The sequence below is a fragment of the Musa acuminata genome, chromosome BXJ3-4 (genome assembly GCF_036884655.1).
Source record: "Musa acuminata AAA Group cultivar baxijiao chromosome BXJ3-4, Cavendish_Baxijiao_AAA, whole genome shotgun sequence".
Taxonomy (NCBI): Eukaryota; Viridiplantae; Streptophyta; class Magnoliopsida; order Zingiberales; family Musaceae; genus Musa; species Musa acuminata.
Window position 1 is genome coordinate 38,644,167 of NC_088352.1, and position 16,960 is coordinate 38,661,126.

At 36.6% G+C, this 16,960-nt stretch overlaps 2 protein-coding genes across 3 annotated transcripts; both read right to left on the reverse strand.

The window, feature by feature from the left end:
- Positions 1-470: 470 nt before the first annotated feature.
- On the reverse strand, positions 471-8,393 carry LOC135581926 (F-box protein At5g52880-like). Of its 2 annotated transcripts, none has more exons than XM_065149794.1 (6): positions 8,149-8,393; positions 6,277-6,428; positions 3,633-3,720; positions 3,347-3,549; positions 1,652-1,803; positions 471-863 (listed from the first exon to the last, which is right to left on the reverse strand). In XM_065149794.1, exons 1-6 carry the CDS (start codon positions 8,337-8,339, stop codon positions 723-725), a joined length of 927 nt encoding a protein of 308 aa, XP_065005866.1. In that variant the 5' UTR covers positions 8,340-8,393; the 3' UTR covers positions 471-722. The 2 variants fall into 2 exon arrangements, with proteins under 2 accessions (XP_065005866.1, XP_065005867.1); XM_065149795.1 differs by lacking the exon at positions 471-863 and adding an exon at positions 1,065-1,329.
- A 1,886-nt stretch (positions 8,394-10,279) lies between these two features.
- Positions 10,280-16,760, reverse strand: LOC135637232 (calcium-dependent protein kinase 15-like). Its single transcript, XM_065149793.1, has 8 exons — positions 16,081-16,760; positions 15,479-15,622; positions 15,238-15,390; positions 14,787-14,902; positions 14,522-14,698; positions 12,770-12,897; positions 12,580-12,679; positions 10,280-10,546 (listed from the first exon to the last, which is right to left on the reverse strand). Exons 1-8 carry the CDS (start codon positions 16,703-16,705, stop codon positions 10,469-10,471), a joined length of 1,521 nt encoding a protein of 506 aa, XP_065005865.1. The 5' UTR covers positions 16,706-16,760; the 3' UTR covers positions 10,280-10,468.
- Between the last annotated feature and the right edge of the window lie 200 nt (positions 16,761-16,960).

The following is a 16,960-nucleotide window of genomic DNA, read 5'->3' on the forward strand; positions in this document are numbered from 1 at the left end:
AAGTATTTATAGTTCAATCAAAATCTCCTTTACCTCTAAATAAAAATCTTTCCACTCTTAAATATAGTGATCTAGAAATACAACGTTATCGATCCAACCTATTGTCTGTGGTATGCACAGGAAAAATACACGATAATGGATTTGAATCGAACGTCAATTGATGAGATACTTCTGATAGAAAAATTCATACCCATTCATTCTTCTCGGTGTCTTGGCTTTGAGTTCACATATCACACACCACGAATCAAAGAACAGAATCACATACACACAGCATTGACCCATTTAATCCTGCAAACAACAAGCAAGAGGAAGAGGATGGAGGTAATACAAGATGGCGAAGTCACCAACGATAGAGACCTCCAGCCTCACCACCACCCTCCGGCCAGGGTGATGATGCTGTTCCTAACTCATTTCCATATCAGTACAAGATCTTAAGATCAAAATATAAGAGTATACAATGAAGAAAAGAATAAGAAAGGAAGGATCTAGCATTTGCCAGATATCTATATATAACATATGGCTCCGTTGGGAGATGCTAATATGTATCGCACAATGTCCAGTGGCTTACTGTACATGAGAGGAGGATTCTGATGGAATAAGCAACATATCATCCTGGCAATTACATCGATATTTACTCAGCAAACACCATGAAAATTATTTTCATAAATTTCTAATCCTCGCAATTTCATAAATTACTTGGAGCAAGTAATGGAAAGGTGGTGTTAGTTGGTACTAGAAAGCTTTGGGTACGCCCATAATCTGGGAAGATGCTGTGTGCTCGGCGAGGGTCCATCGGAGTCGCTGTCATCCGTATCGGAAGACATCACTGCTAACTCGATCTCACCCAGCAGGTACTCCACAACCTGACATAAAGAGGTCGAGCAGATTGAAGCTACACAATTGATCTGCAAGCAACTTTGCATTTACAAGATTATGATGCAAAAGTTCATACATGAAATCAAGACTTTAAAGTTTATATCCAGTTGGTTCCATGTGTATAGTGTTTGATTGGAGGGGGGGGGGGGGGGGAGGGGGGGGGGGGCGGGGGTGTGGGTGCACCATTGTATGCGTTGGTAGGTAGGTGACGGAGAAAAAGTATGCCATGAAATTGATACGATAACATACTATCTCGGAAAGACATTAATATTATCCTTCGTTTCCTACTACAGGGAAAAGCTAAACCTGATTAAGTTACTAAACCGAAACAGCTATCATTCTGTGTGGCAGCATACTCCGGTCCGAGTTTTGGCATCCAGCTAGTTAGGAGAACTAATGATGCTCCCACATATAAAGCTATGAGTCGTGTTTATCCTGAAATCTGTACTACACCTACAGAAACATCTGACATCATACAACCTTGACATAGTCAAACAGCCTAAAGAATGGTACTCAAAACAGATTTTTTTTATACTATGAAATTAAGGAACAATCAAGATGTGCTAAAAAAAGCATGACAGGAAGTTTCTTTTCCTTCACTAAGTACACTTATCAAACAAAATTAAGCTTTTTGAATGTATTTGGCTATATTATTACATTAGAAACATGACTGCCCAAAAGACAATGAAGTACATAAAATGAGAAAAAGAAGATACACTTCACCAAAACATTGCAAAGGACTTCAGAGTTGAGATGGTAAAAAGCAGACACTTACCTTACAAGGTGATATAGGCCTTATGTTTAGCTTCTGATTCCCTATCTTTGAACACTCATGCGAAGTACGACATGTGATCCCACTGGACCAAATTATTGATTGACAATGTCCACATACTACACGATTTGGTAAAAACTTCCAAGACGAGACACCTGTAGTAAGAGTTTAGTAAATATAAAGAAAGTATAAATAGTAATATTCAAACTGTATAGTGAAAATTTATTACATGTGATATGTCTAACTTTTCCAACAAAAATTTGATTACCAACATAACATAATATATTAGCATTCATGAGCACAGCTAGTCAATAACTCTGCCGCATTCTATTGTATTACAATCTATTTTATTGACAATCCACAATAACATAGAAGCTGAAAAAGAAAGCTCACATAGAAGTTAATGAAAAAAAAGGTATGGCCACAGCTATCATATTATACTGCTAAAAGCTTGTTCAGATAAATGTTTCAATAATCTGAGTCATAATACAAGAGAATCCACTGTACAGAATTTAACTTGGAGTAAATAACTAAAATTGGGAGCTGATATTTCTAAAAAGCACTTGATAAAATCAAAAGTGTGGATCTTATTGCAGGTTTCACATTCCTACATTAAAATCATACAGAGCAAAGTAAAGAAAGTTTAAGCAACTGTAAGATATATTAAGACGATAATATAAGACAAAACTATCAGGAGAATACCACGAGGGATGGCAAAAATGAACGAAAGCAAGGAACAACAAAAATCACAACCAAGTTTCGAATGTTTCTAGTGACGAAAAGCCTTGTATCAAGTCACATTGTAAGTTGCTGGTGACACTCATGAGCTGTGACTGCCAATAATGTAATAGCAAAAGTCAACGATTATAGTGGTGCTGCTGTTCTTCGATGGAGCCAGAAAGGTTGATCGATCATTACTTAAAATTCTTTTTCTCTGACAAGTTGTTAAGTATAACTTTTGTCTACTAGAATTTTGTTCATATGCATTGCGGCTACAACCATTAAATAAAAAGACATGAACAGTTACATGGATTTAATTGATCAACAACTAAAATCTTGAAAAAATATATTTTCTGTTTCAACTTTAAGTTTGAACAGAGGGCTAATATAGAAGTTAATGCCTTTGGTATCCCATCAGTTATAAGTGATCAAAGTAGAACCAGATTGTAAATGGAATCAGAATTAGTTTCTTTCATGCATTTGGCACATTATTCAAGCAACGGAATCAAAATCTAGAAGGGCAGTATTCCAATCATTTAGAAAACTTCTAGTCAATTGGATATGGTTTGATACATAGGGCTTAGGAAACCATGATCCTCCCATCACAGAAATGTGTCTCGCAAGGTTTCACCTTTTGGATTCAATTAGGAACAGTAACTGAGATCGGATTGCCCTTAACCAAGCATCAGACGTCAGTATACCGCCCAAAACTAAAAGCCACATGAAATAGAAGGAAAACCAATTTGCATGATTCATAGACATGAGAACAGAACCACCTGAGTACAAACAATGATAATTTACTTTAACATGAAGCACCACAAGACCCTGTGACTGATGCCTGCACAAGCTTAGAAATTCAGATCACATTTATATCATGATTCCCTCGAAACGTGTAAAAAGTGATTGTTCAAGTATTCAAGAATAAGCTAGCAATTAAGTCACATTATAAGAAAATTATAAATACGTGAGATCCATTACCTTCACATTTTCTTCTAACTGCCTCTTTCCAGTTAATATTGATTGTTGGATCCACTCCCATGCCTCCATGAAAAACCACATCTTTCCCATCAGGTACTAGTTTGCGGTCCTGCTCTTTACTTGTGCAGGTGCTATAATTACCAAATAGGTTGCTGTACAGCATCTGCCATAACCCGTTATCAATTGCAGCTGTGTTCCATGCCCTTCTAAGAGAAATAAAACCTAATATTAACTCTCTGATTATGGCAATTTGTTTGGGTAGATAAGTGGCAAGGAAAAAGAATACCAGCATACTAAACCAACAGATGCTAGAGACCGCAAATCCAGAAAACTGAAGATGTGAACAAGAAGATCATAAGGTAAGATGACAGAACCTGTTAAGAAGGAAAGTATAGTCCAAAAGGTCAGTTGATCACATGAAGCACACTAGTAAAATCCTTTCTTTTTCATTATGGGGGTTGGAAGGATAAAAGACCCAGCTTCCAAATGTATAAAAATAGTAAATAAGCGGAACATATTTTCAACATATGCCACCAAATTTTATATCCCACACAGGTTTACATAAGGAACTGCAGAATATGGGTCATTTCCCTGACCAAAGGCAAATTCCTCAAGTTTGAATAAAATGTCAAAGATGTTATTAATTGACAGTAAATGATCCAGTAGTAAAATAAGCAGCAGACAAGATGCATGAATACAAATGACATAAATCAAGCACATAGGTTAGGATCCCACTAAGAGAACATTATTATTGACAATAAGTAGTTCCAGAGAAGGTCTATCCATAGCTCCTCGTAGCTTACGCATCACCCAGTATTTTTAAAAGCGCTAGGTGCCAAAAGGCACCAAAGTCCCAAAACGCCCAAAGCATTAAGCATCCGCCTGAGCGAAGCGAAGCACTTTAGAATATTAAAATATAAAAAATATATTACAATTGATAAATATAATTACAAAATAAAATCTCATCCAATATTTCTTATGGAAGTTAATTTAAATCTATTATATATTAGAGGGACCTATTGCTGCAAGGTCAACTAATTTAAATTTTATCAAATTGGTATGTTGTTGGTTTTTTTTAACTAGTGAAGTTATAAAAATCATAATGTTAGATAGAATCAGCTTGCCCATCGGGGGCAAGTTTGCAGCTTCCTACAGACGGCATCGGTGGCGAAGGACGCCTAGGATGTGTCCGTCGATGATGGAGGAAGCTTCACACATGTCCCTCGGAGGCGAAGGGAGCTGCGTACGAAGGAAATGGCGGAGAAGAAAGCTTCGGACTGCAGTGGCAATGACAAAAGTTGCAGACGACGACGATGGGGGCGGAGGAAGCTTCGAACCTATCCATCATCGGTGGAGGGAGCTGCACACAAAAGCAGCTATAGTGGAGGGAGCTGCGCAACGGTGACGAAGGAAGCTTCAGACCTGTCCATCAACGATGGAGGGAGCTGTGAACGAAGGTAGCGATGGCGAACTAGAGGTGGGTCAGGCGACGACATAGGGTTTGTGGTTGGGGTTTAGTGATGGGTTTCGTTGGTTTGATTGAACGAAGTTACATGTTCAATCGAACTAGAGCTCACATTCATTCAGGCGCTCGCTGGAGGCACCCGACGCCTAGGCTCAAGCGAGCGCCCAGGTGACGCTTTAGTGAAGCGAGTCGCTCAGACATTGTGTGAGGCACTTAAGCCTCACCTCGCCTCGCCTGAGCGTCTATTAAAAAAACTGCCACCACCTTAGCTTAAATTTTCACAAGGAAAAAGAGAATTGCCACCTATCAGTTTCCTTCCTTAAAATATAATTAACAATTTATGGGCCCCATGCTGCATATGTGCTATTGATCTACTAGCACATATACTTTAGCACATGGTATGCATCAGGGCCACAGAATAGTTGACATGAATAAATGAGTGTAAATAATGCACATCCTAAGATATTTCCAGAAACAGTCTGATACAAACACAACAAGCATTTTAAAGTACCCATGACTGACATGAATAAATAGTTTTCAATAAGGCTAATAGTCAGTACTTTGTCATAACATTTGCAACTTTCCTTCAACAGCTAGAACAAAACCAGACACATTTGATTTCTCTTTCTTGGACTCAATACTGTGTCCTAATCACCCCAGTAATTCCTCAATAAACTAAATATAGGTATACTGGCACTAGACAAGACACATCCTTCAAAAATCACACTTCAATGCATCTTTACAAGTGAACATATATGTGTGTGTGTTAAGCTTAACCACACAAAATGATTTAGATTCTAAAATAAATGATATTAAACTGTTGACTTCGATTTTGAACCATCTACATGTAAGAAAGCTAATGCTCATGGACCAGACAGTTCTGACTTCCCATGTCCATTTGATCTTAATCCATAATGTGACAAAAGGGTACAACTAATAGCCTAGTACCAATAAGATGCTTCAAGATCAATCTCTCCACATTGCCAGAAGACCTAAAACTAACATACAGTGAAGATGATAAAAAAATTCATTAGATGCAAAGAAATCTAGATATGCCTAATTTAAACACATATTTTATCTAATCAGACAAGTACAAGACCAAACTAATTGCTAAACTTTGTTGTTCATAAATCTTGCAGTATCCAGTCTTAGGACTCGAATGCCAACAATTTAAGTAGGATGTCCAGAATGATTCTGCACTTCAATTCCAACGAACGATGCCAATTTCGTGACATCAAGAGCTCTTCCACAAAGCATGTCTAATAAGTTTCCTTAAACATGATAGTCAAATATTACCTATAGCAATGATAAAATGTAATTTGCAATATTTTAAAATTTTCACTACATTTCTCATGCAACATACAGATCAATGATCATATGTAAGTATTCTATACATGACAAGCTAAAAATAATTTAACCAATTGGCGTTCATGAAATTTTTAACCATCCATTAAGTCACTATTACCTCCATCATGGTGAGCTCTGGAGCGCCTTTTATGTGCAACAGCAGCATGCTTGAACTCTGAAACAGCTAGTGCCTTTTTTTGCTTGGGCAATGCAACTTCTGCTGCTTGGAGAAGAACGTTGGCTGAAGATAACCCATGCCCTGTTTGCACTCTGTTCAATTTGGCCAATCACACATAAATGTTCAAGTGCATAAATAAAATCACACAAAAATTTCTGAGCAAATATGATCTCTGCTAAGATATGGATGACATATAAAAAATAGCTTTGCAAATCTAGTTATCAAAAAACAAAAGTTTAGAACCATGAAATTATTATTTTCCTTCTGAGAAAAGACTTCTCCTTTTCTTTTGGGACAGCAATTTTTGTTAATTAGTACAGATGAAATACCTTTTTTGTTTCTTGAATGGACAAAACCTATAAGTGTTTACCAACAAAGCAAGATGAAAATGCTTAGACAAAGATGGATTAGAATGAACAGTATATACGATAATAGGGCCTCTGGAGCCATTATGTCACATGCTAGTCTCTTCATAAAATTAATACAAACATCAAAATGTTTAGCACAGGTTTTTTACCTAAACACCTTCTATAATTAAGTTCTTCAGACTGATAACAAACCAGTTGAAAGTTCCATATTTCCAGAACAACTGATTGTAGGAATAAAACTACTATGCATTTTTCCATGCCGACATAAACATGAAATATATAACTTTGCAGACTTTTCATCTTATAATCAAAATCATAAATCAAGTTTTATCATAATGCCCCTTAATAAAGCACCAAAACAGCCAAAATATCCTGAGATGAAGATGTCTTAAGGAGCAGTTCCCACAATGTCAATATCATAGAAATAATCTCTATAGAATAACATAGTAAATAAAGAAATTTTTTGAACTGAGTGGCCTATGTCTCTAAGGTATCACAGACACATATCAACTCTGTCCTATGACACTGACTGCAATATATAAGTTATTGGCTGTGGAATTGGTCTCATGGAATAAAAAGCAAATCCTTTGTGTTCCCAAATGATTTCTTTTAAGTTCAATTTGTTCAATGACATTAGCCAAGCATGTAAAGGTTGATTTTGGCCAAGAATAGCAAACTGGATGATATTCTAGATAACAATTTTTGGTTAGCAAGCATCTTTTCCACACCAACTCAATTCAGTATCTTTTTGAGAATCACTTAGGTGACTATGCCCTTTGTGAATCTCAATTCTCTTTGATCAATATCACTAAAACCTCCAGCTGAGAAGCCTCATAAAAGTCAACAAGCATAATCACTCATTGCTTATAATCTTCTCTATCACAATGGAAAATCAGCTATTAAAATTAATTTCAAATTTGAGCAACAGACTCACTTCTCTGATGAATATTCAAATTAAATAATGATCCATGTCCGTAATTCTAGATAAACTCCAGTTTTTTTTATCAAAAGAACTGCTTACTAAACAAGAATGTCTAAAATCATCAAATGGAGACATAAATTTTCGAGAAATTGTAATCATTCACAAACGTAAACATCTAATTGCTGAAGCTACATGCACAAAGAATAATCCAGAACCCTACAGATTTTTCCCGCACCCAATTTTGACTTGAAAATTAGCAACCAATTTCTTAACTATTCCATCTCTTAGTTTTACGGTCACCATCAATGGTAACTCTCCCAAAGCAAAAATTTTGTGTATCAATCTTGTCGAATACAATTTCTGTAATTACATCTACAAGTTACCAATAACCCACTCAAAATTAATGCTTCCTTTCCGAGGTTTCTCGAAAACCTAAAATGAACATCTTTGACGGCACATATTGAACTTTAAGATCAACGAATTTTGTACTGCATGCGCGAGACCTAGATCACAGATTCTCACTCGGGAAGGAGGCGGAAGGCGGAGAGGGTATCCTGGAAGACGACGGATTGGAGGTTCTTGGGGAGATCCGCGTAGGCGAGGCGCAGGATGAGGCCCAGCTCGTGGCACGCCGACGGGTAATCGTGGGCACGCGAGAGGGCCTCGGCCAGCCCTAATTTCTCGTATCGCTCTCTCACCGTTGCTCTCCCCATCCCTCCGTCCGTCCACCACCGACCGACTCGCCACCCGATTTCGAACGGGAAACAAAAGGCAACGAATCATAAAAAAGAATGGTGTGTTTTGTATACACCTAACCACAATTAGGTTCGAATCGAAACGGGGTCAAAATCGGACCCGAACTGTCCCGCACGGTTTACTACTTCCAAATCGAATTGAACCCGGTTCGATTCCGGTTCTTAGGTTTTTAGGTTTAGAAAATCAAAATCGATAATTTCTAGTTCCAAATTGAATAATCAGTTCCGTAATTTTAAATTTATTTTTATTAATAAAAAATAAATTTAAAATTTTTGTATTATAAATTTTTTAATTAAAATAATAATAATAAAAATATTGGGATGACGTTTGTCGATTTGGTTTCGGTTCCTAATTTTAAGGAATTAGAACTATCGATTTATTTAAACTCAGTTAAATGAAAATTATAAAATGTGACTCTTTTAAAAAAATAGTGCCTATTTACATTAATGCCCTCCAAATTATTTTTTTAGTTTTATATATTTATTGTTTAAAAAAAAATCCTTTTAAAATTTAATATACAAAGAATTATAATCCTAGAAGAGGACGAAGAAGAAGAAGAAGAAAAGAGTGTCAAGAAGAGGAAAAGAATGAGCATCACAAGGTCATATGAAATAATTAAAAGTAACATCATCATATGGTGTGAAAACAAATCATCGATATTTTTAACTAATAATAATTAAAAGAATAAAATAAAAAAGATCATATGAAATCCCTATGCATCGATATTTTTAAATAATAATAATAATTAAAAATAAATTAAAAAAATGACGGTTGGCATATCGTTTTATATCTAAAGCTATAAATACCAATCGATATGAACTAATTCAAACCGAATCGAATTTCATGGATCTATAGGCATATAGATCGTTTCAGGTTTTTCATTATCTACTACTCATAGTGGTTATCAATAATTAATTTAAGCTATTTCATATAAAAAAGATAATTTAAATGTTTGAACTATCCTTATTATTCATATCAATTATTATGTTTTTATTTTCTTTTGGGTTTCTCTTAGTCACACTTATCCTTTATAACACTCTAGCTTTTCTCTTTTCTTATTTCTAAGGATTGTAACAAATATTGGGAAAGAATCAAAGAGTTGGAGCTAAAAAAAGGACCATACAATAAGGAGACAACTAGAGCATTAAGAGTAGCCATCCAATTGCAATAAGGTACTAATGTGAATTGAAATCTTAATGCCATTATATCATAAATCAATTTTTAGATATTAAATGTTTTTTAGAAAGCATTCAGGGGTTTTTGTTTGGCATGGTATTGGAGCTTTTTTATTTTCCTATAATTGTAGGTGCTATTTTTTAAAAAATTCAGATTTGAAGGGATATTAATCTCAATCACTCATAATTTTAAAAGGTAATTTTGTATTATCTTTGTTCACTGTTGGATAAAACAGAAAAAAAAAAGAAAAACATGAAATGGGAAAAACAAATAATAATCCTGAGACTATGAAAAAAAATATGCCAACAAAAACCAAATAAATGCACAGAAATCAATTGGTTTTTAGTATATTTGTCGGTTTAGAAATACATGCATCAGAAAAGCATCTAGTGACATGAAACATAGGTAAGAAATAAGTCATTTTAAGTTTTGGATCCAAATCTCATCTTACTTGACCTAAGGACATGAAACTCACAGTGAGACCTGAAACCAAAGTCAAAACTCAAGGAACAGAGTGCTTTGTCCAAGTCAAAAACCACTACATAATGAGAGGAATAAGATTTAAAACATTTGTATCTAATGATCTCAAGATCTTCAGTTCTTGGTTCTTATGACATTGCAGAAACCAAAATGGCATTTCAATCCAAAGAATTTGAGGGTGATTTTAGACAAATATAATCTTACTCTCAAAGAACAAAAAACTGACTCAAACAGAGCCAAGTAAAAAATGAAGGAAAGAGATAAAAGAGCTTGAGTTGCAGTATAGAATTTAGATCTACAACACATCAGTATTAGATATACAGGACATCATTTTGTTTTCTGGTCATACAAAATGGAAGACATTGCCTCTGAAACCATCTTTCCTTATCATGACAGTAGTGGTTTAATTAACCCCAATGGAGGATAACTTCTATTTACGCTTGTGCATGGCCTCCGAGCTGTCATTTCTCATCATTGCAACGAACTCCTCATAATTGATTCTACCATCCTGAAACATTTATGCAAAGTGATTACATGGGTGTAGGGTGTCTGATACAAATGATTTTGCTGAAACCAAAATATTCATCATTAAACTATGCTTGACGTGTCTCCTTTTCTAAATATTTTTTCTCATTTTTCCATGACCAATCTCAGTATCTGGCCCTTCAGTCAACTATGTATAGGAGGCAATCAGCAAACAATTAAATTTGTTGTGGTCAGTGATAAATTGTAGCATGTGACTATGTATCTCACCTCACAAACTTTTGAAGAGTTCTACTCTTACCGCAACAGAGCATGTTACAGAATTAGAAGGTCGAAGCTCCAGCTACACATAAATTTTAAACTGCTTCCTTGTTTTTTTGGACATTGCATGATACTTAGCTCATACTACGCCACCAGTTCACAGATTGAAATTTATAACAGTAGAAATGCAAATTATGCACTATACAAGAAACCAAATTCACATTCTAAACTAGTATTTCCACAAAATTAAAATAAGAGATCGGTGATGAGATACCTGCTAATCCAATTTTGCATGTCAGAATATGTACTCTCCACATTTGTGGATGTTCCACAAATTATTTTTGGTCAAATGTATTAAGAAGCTAAGTTTTGGGTCCTAAAGCACCCTAAGTTGTTCCATGCAAGCACTATCCAACTAAATGCATCAGGGATTTGATCTGGCAGTATTTTTCAATTGTGACAACTGTTACTAGACCACAAAGAGATTGGGATAAGTGTCAAAATAGGATGTGTATTTTGTAAAATATGTTTTGTCAAAATCATTAGATTTTGATCCAAATAGTCAGAGATCTGACATGACAAGAAAAAGGTCCCTTTCTAATATTTATCACATAGTTTCGGTTATTTTGCTTTTAGATCTGTTTGGTCTACTTTTTTGTATTTTATTTGTTTATTACGTTATATATTTCCTAATATCTTGCAATATCTGGACTCTGCTGTTCAAGGAAATTAGAAACCCTCAGAAGTATGAATGTTTTTGGTCCTACTAGTCCTACTACAGGTTCTGAGTAGCTTAAGATATATGTTAGCAGAAATATTTTTTTCTTGTGGCTTCAAAGGTTACTTTAGAGTTTAGATTTACATGCATTTAGCTTTAGGGGCTCTATGAGATCACTTGTCATGAATCAATTAGTTTTAGGTGACAAGTACAGGAGTAGCCATTTGGCACATCTTCAGCAGCATCCGACTCTTCTTTGGTTGCAATCCTAATAAAAGCATCGATGGCACTGTGATTCTGGCAAGGTGGCATTTGGTTTAGGATCAAAATCACATACAAAGGAACTGACTAAAACCAAAAGTGGATTGACCCACTTTGCACTTTTGGTTTGTGAACCAAAAAAAAATATTTGAGCTGGTTGGAATGAGAAGTTTAATTGCAATATGGAAACTAGATTAGTATGTGTTTTCATCAATATAAGAAATTCAAATTAATTTTGTCTGATATTGGTACACAAAATATTTTTTCATCATTGAATCCATGTACTTTATATATCAAATCCCAAAGTGGGGAAGGTGGATTCCTGTAACTCTATTGTATATGCATATCCGATAACAATTTAAATTTAATAGTCATCTTACTATCTATGTTGAACCAACCAACATGTGAATATTTTGCCAAATTGCCCTCACAAAACGAGAGTTTTCCAATATTTCCTTGTGTATCCCACTTATAATTCATAATTTTGTATGTGCAATAGGTGAAACTAACAAATGAAGTGTAACAGGCTTCCAGTGTCTATCAAACATCAACAATCATAATTGTTCATTCTAGTCCCTGACGAATATATATGATCATGTCCTAAGATTCTAAATAGACACTACTTCCACTAGAAGTAAAGTACTTGTTTCCAGCCCGTAAGTATCAGCGCATTCCATTATCATAGCTCTCAACTAAAAGAACGATAATAACAAATCCTTGAAACAAACTGGACTACATCAAATGCATAAAGATACCCTATAACATGTCATATGTAAATTTGAACTTTACTAGTTTTTAATGAGAGCATAGAGACTTACATTATTGATATCAACTTCAGCAATTATCTCTTTGATTGTTTGTTGATCACCCATGTTGTATTTCGTGAGAGCTTGCTCCAATTCCTCAATTGTGATGTATCTAGATAAAGTTAAAAAATAGAAAATATTTAGCTATCAAGTTTATAGTTTTAGCAAAATGTGACTTTAAAACATGAAAACAAGAAGTTACCCGCTCTTGTCCTTATCAAAATACTCGAACGCCTTGAACAGGTGATCTTCTTTTTCCATTTTGTTCATATGCATAGTAGCTGTTATAAATTCCAGATAGTCAATGCTCCCATTTCCATCCACATCAGCCTGTTAAGCACATTGGTGGAAATTAATTACTGCAAGTAGAATAGGAGCAATATCCAGATTTCAGCATAGCTATACATTTCCTTGACATTGTCACTTTGTTTTCATTTTCATCAAATACAGCTCACACAAGTTAGATCCTTGTGAACCTTACCTTCTCAGCGGCAATGCCTCAGAGAATGACAAACTTTTCAGCAAAAGTGTTACTGTTTATATTTTTTTACATTTTCATATAGGTTCAATTTCATTTAAGACATGTCTAGGATGTGTAATTAGTATATTATAAATGATTAATATACTTAAACAAATATTTAGCTAAATCAATACTATATGCTATAGAAAATAAAGGTCTAAACCAAAACAAATATGATAGATTAGGAAATGAAATTTCAGTGGACGCTGGAAGGATTGACTTGCAGGTAACCAAGAAGATGTGGGTGATCAAAGGACATCACGACTCCTAGATAAAGGGATGATTGTCCCTTGACAGAGCCAATAGTGGAAAAAGGATGATGGGAGACAATTTGAGAAATAGCTGAAATGTATGTTCAGTTGGTCACATCCTTGGTGCAAAAACAAGTCTCTTAAACTTAAAGATACCTGAAGGTGAAAGCTGAAACTAATATTTATACATATATATTTGTCTACGGCACTTGATAGAACATAGACAATCCCTGTTGGAGATCGGTGTGTGGAATTCATTCCTTAAAGCTTAAAAACTCACAGCAAATGAAGGCAGGTAGTTGTCTCAGCAATATTGCACATACTTGAGACAGAGTACACAGTCATAGTAAATAAGCTTGAAACAAGAAATGTACGTTCGAGAATGAATGATGAAAGTAGGAAAACAAGGTAAGATTAAGTAGTACATTAAAGAAATTACAATTACTTTTTTAGTTATGATATAGCAATGAATAAGCAGTCAGGGCCCTTAAAGAAGTGAGGATGGACTTAAAATTAAGCAGAAAGATTTTTGTATTTATGTTGAACTGATTGAAGTAAGAGAGTTAGTGGGCATGATTTTTTTAATGCAGTGGACATTAGATCAAAATGATGAACGAAAAATAAAGGTTAGTGGATTAGAAAAAGAAAGAATTAGTGGATTAGCCTTCAACATTACTATGTGGGAGTTGATTCAGAAAACCATTAACTTTTTTATCTCTTTAAATGTGATAATAGCTCTTGTTTCCTTTAAAGAAAGAACTCCAAGTTTACAAGATTTATGGAATCCTATTTCTCAAAAATATGGTTACTTTCTAAGATTGCCCCCGCTATGACATGAGTAATTAAAACTCGAGATATAGAAACAATCAGTCTGTGTAATAATGAGGATGCATATTTTGATCCTAGAATCGCACATGGGAACCTCATGTGTGTAAACACCTTTTTTTGTTGGAAAATAATCAGTGCTATGGTTGACATATAATTCCATTCGGTCTACCAAGCTTCTTGTCACTCTACTAATTCACATAGCTTCCATTGAATGAACTAAGTTGTTTGAAATTTCTTGTTTATGTTTACAAACCATGCGTATCAGAATGAGTATTTAGGTCCGAGAAAGTATTTTGGAAAGCTGATGAAAGAAGAATGGCTAAAGGATGCTGAAAGATGAGGAAAAGAACCATACCGCCTCAATCAGCTGCTTAACTTCAGATTCAGAAATCTTGATACCCAGATTGCCCAATTTGGGAAGACCAGCCTTTAGTTCTTCAACAGTCAGTGTACCGCTATTATCAGTGTCCATTGATTTGAACATTTCTTTCAAGCCCATAATTTCTTCCTCTGACAAGCTTTCTGCTATCACCTGAACACAAAATGTATGAGGTAAAAATTTAGAATGGACACTGAACAGATGAAAGATGGGTAAATTGAATCAAATGAACTATGACTACCTTCAAGGCTACTTTTTTTAGCTTGTTCATGGCCCTAAACTGCTTCATTCTAGTCAAAACCGCAAGATCAAGTGGCTTATCAGGAGCCTCCCCATCTTCTCTTATCCATGGATGTTCTGCAGTAATGTCATTCATGGTCAAACTGAGAGGATTGATGTTATTCATGAGTGATCTAAAAGTTTTCCAGAATTGTATTTTTTGGAGCAGGAGAAGTGTTAAAATTGTTAAATTCTCGTAAGTAAGCAGTTGCAGAGCATCTCATGAAAGAGACATTTGGCATCAGAGAAATTCATGTAAATGCATGCAGAGAGCAGAACAGAATGGCACTGAAGCTTTTCAAGATCATCCGAAAAAATATTAATATGTACAATATAAGATAAGATTTGGATTCAGATAAGATTTTGTGCCTTGAATCTCATCACGTAAAACAGCTGAAATTTATAAATCTTACTGAGGATTTCAGCTGCCGTGAGTCGTTCTTTCGGATTGGTTCTTAGCATCTTCTTCACCAGATCTTTAGCACCAGATGATATAGTTGGCCAGGGATCAGCTGAGAAATCAATATGTCCATGTAATATGGCAGCAAAGATGCCCTCGTCGTTCTCTGGAGAGATGAAAGTAGCAACTTCAGCTGAATTCTCCATAATCTAGACAATGATTTTGAATTCAATTCAAGTTTGATAACTCCTCACCTGCCCAAAAAGGAGGAACACCAGCAAGAAGGATGTACACGATTACTCCAGCACTCCAAATGTCAGCCTCTGGCCCATAATTCCGTCGCAGCACTTCAGGAGCAATATAATATGCACTACCAAGAACATCCCTGAATACATCTCCTGCGGAGGCATTTCATTCTTTTGCTGTTAGCACATCTTAGAGAGAATGAATCAAATAGGATCTCCGAGTATCCCTTCCTCTTCATGCAACATCTAGTTGGAGATCTTATCATGTCTCAAATTGCTACAAACCTTCCCCAATGGCCATGGTGAACGCAGATTATATGGTCGGGGATACATCGTGTCATGTGGCTTTCTCCCTGACTCCACATTGTAATATTTGTGTCTATTGAGTTATATGGAAAAAAATGGCCTTTTTGTGGAACACTTCAAACCAAGAAGAACAAGAACAAATTTATACATAAGAAAATTACCAAGATCAAAATCAGATATTTTTGCTTCCATATAATATTTAATAGATGCAGTAATCATGTTTCTTATTTTGATGATGATTAATCCTATCAATAAAACAAGATCACTTCAGGAACATGAAGAGACTGAGGGCTTTTCTGTATTACCGTGCTTGAAGAAGGTGGAGAGGCCAAAATCGGTGGCTTTGAGCGGCGAATCCTCCCTCTTGTTCAAGAAGAGGAAGTTCTCGGGCTTGAGATCGCGATGCATCACCCCCATGGAGTGGCAGCAGTGGACAACGTTCACGATCTCCCGGCACAGGGCGGCGGCTGCCCGCTCGGAGTAGTGCCCCCGGGAGATGATGCGGTCGAAGAGCTCGCCGCCCTCGCACAGCTCCATCACCAGGTTCACCGACCGTCGGTCCTCGAACGCACCCCTGAGCTCGACGATGTTGCGGTGGCCGGTGAGGTGGTGCATGATCTGCACCTCGCGGCGGACGTCCTCGAGGTCGTCCCGGTTCGTCAGCTTGCGGGTGGCGATGGACTTGCAGGCGAGGACCTCACCGCTGGCCCTGTTCGTGATGAGGTGGGTGACGCCGAACTGGCCGCGGCCGAGCTCGCGACCGAAGGAGTACGTGGCGTGAACGTCCTCCATGGGGCGACGGAGGACCCGGCCGACGCCACCGCCGCCACCGCTGCTGCCTCCGCGGAAGTGCGAGCGGAACCGGTGCCTCCGCGAGCCGGCCTCCTGGCTGTCGTCGGCGTGGCCGCGGCGGGAGGTGTGGTTCCCCATTGCCTCGGTTCACTTTGGTTCGCTCTCTCTCTCTCTCTTTCGGTTTCTAATAACAGAGCGAAGTGGTCAACGAAGCCATCGCGAGAAAGCCGGACTTGACGACCGGTAATGGTCGTTCGGAGACGGCAACGCTGCCACGTTGATGGTTCAAGTTAGGCACATAACGGAGTATATATCATTCTTCGCTACAATGTTTGTAACTCTTTGTTACGTCATCAGTTGTTTATAACGGCTTCTCTCCTCTCTGCATATCGT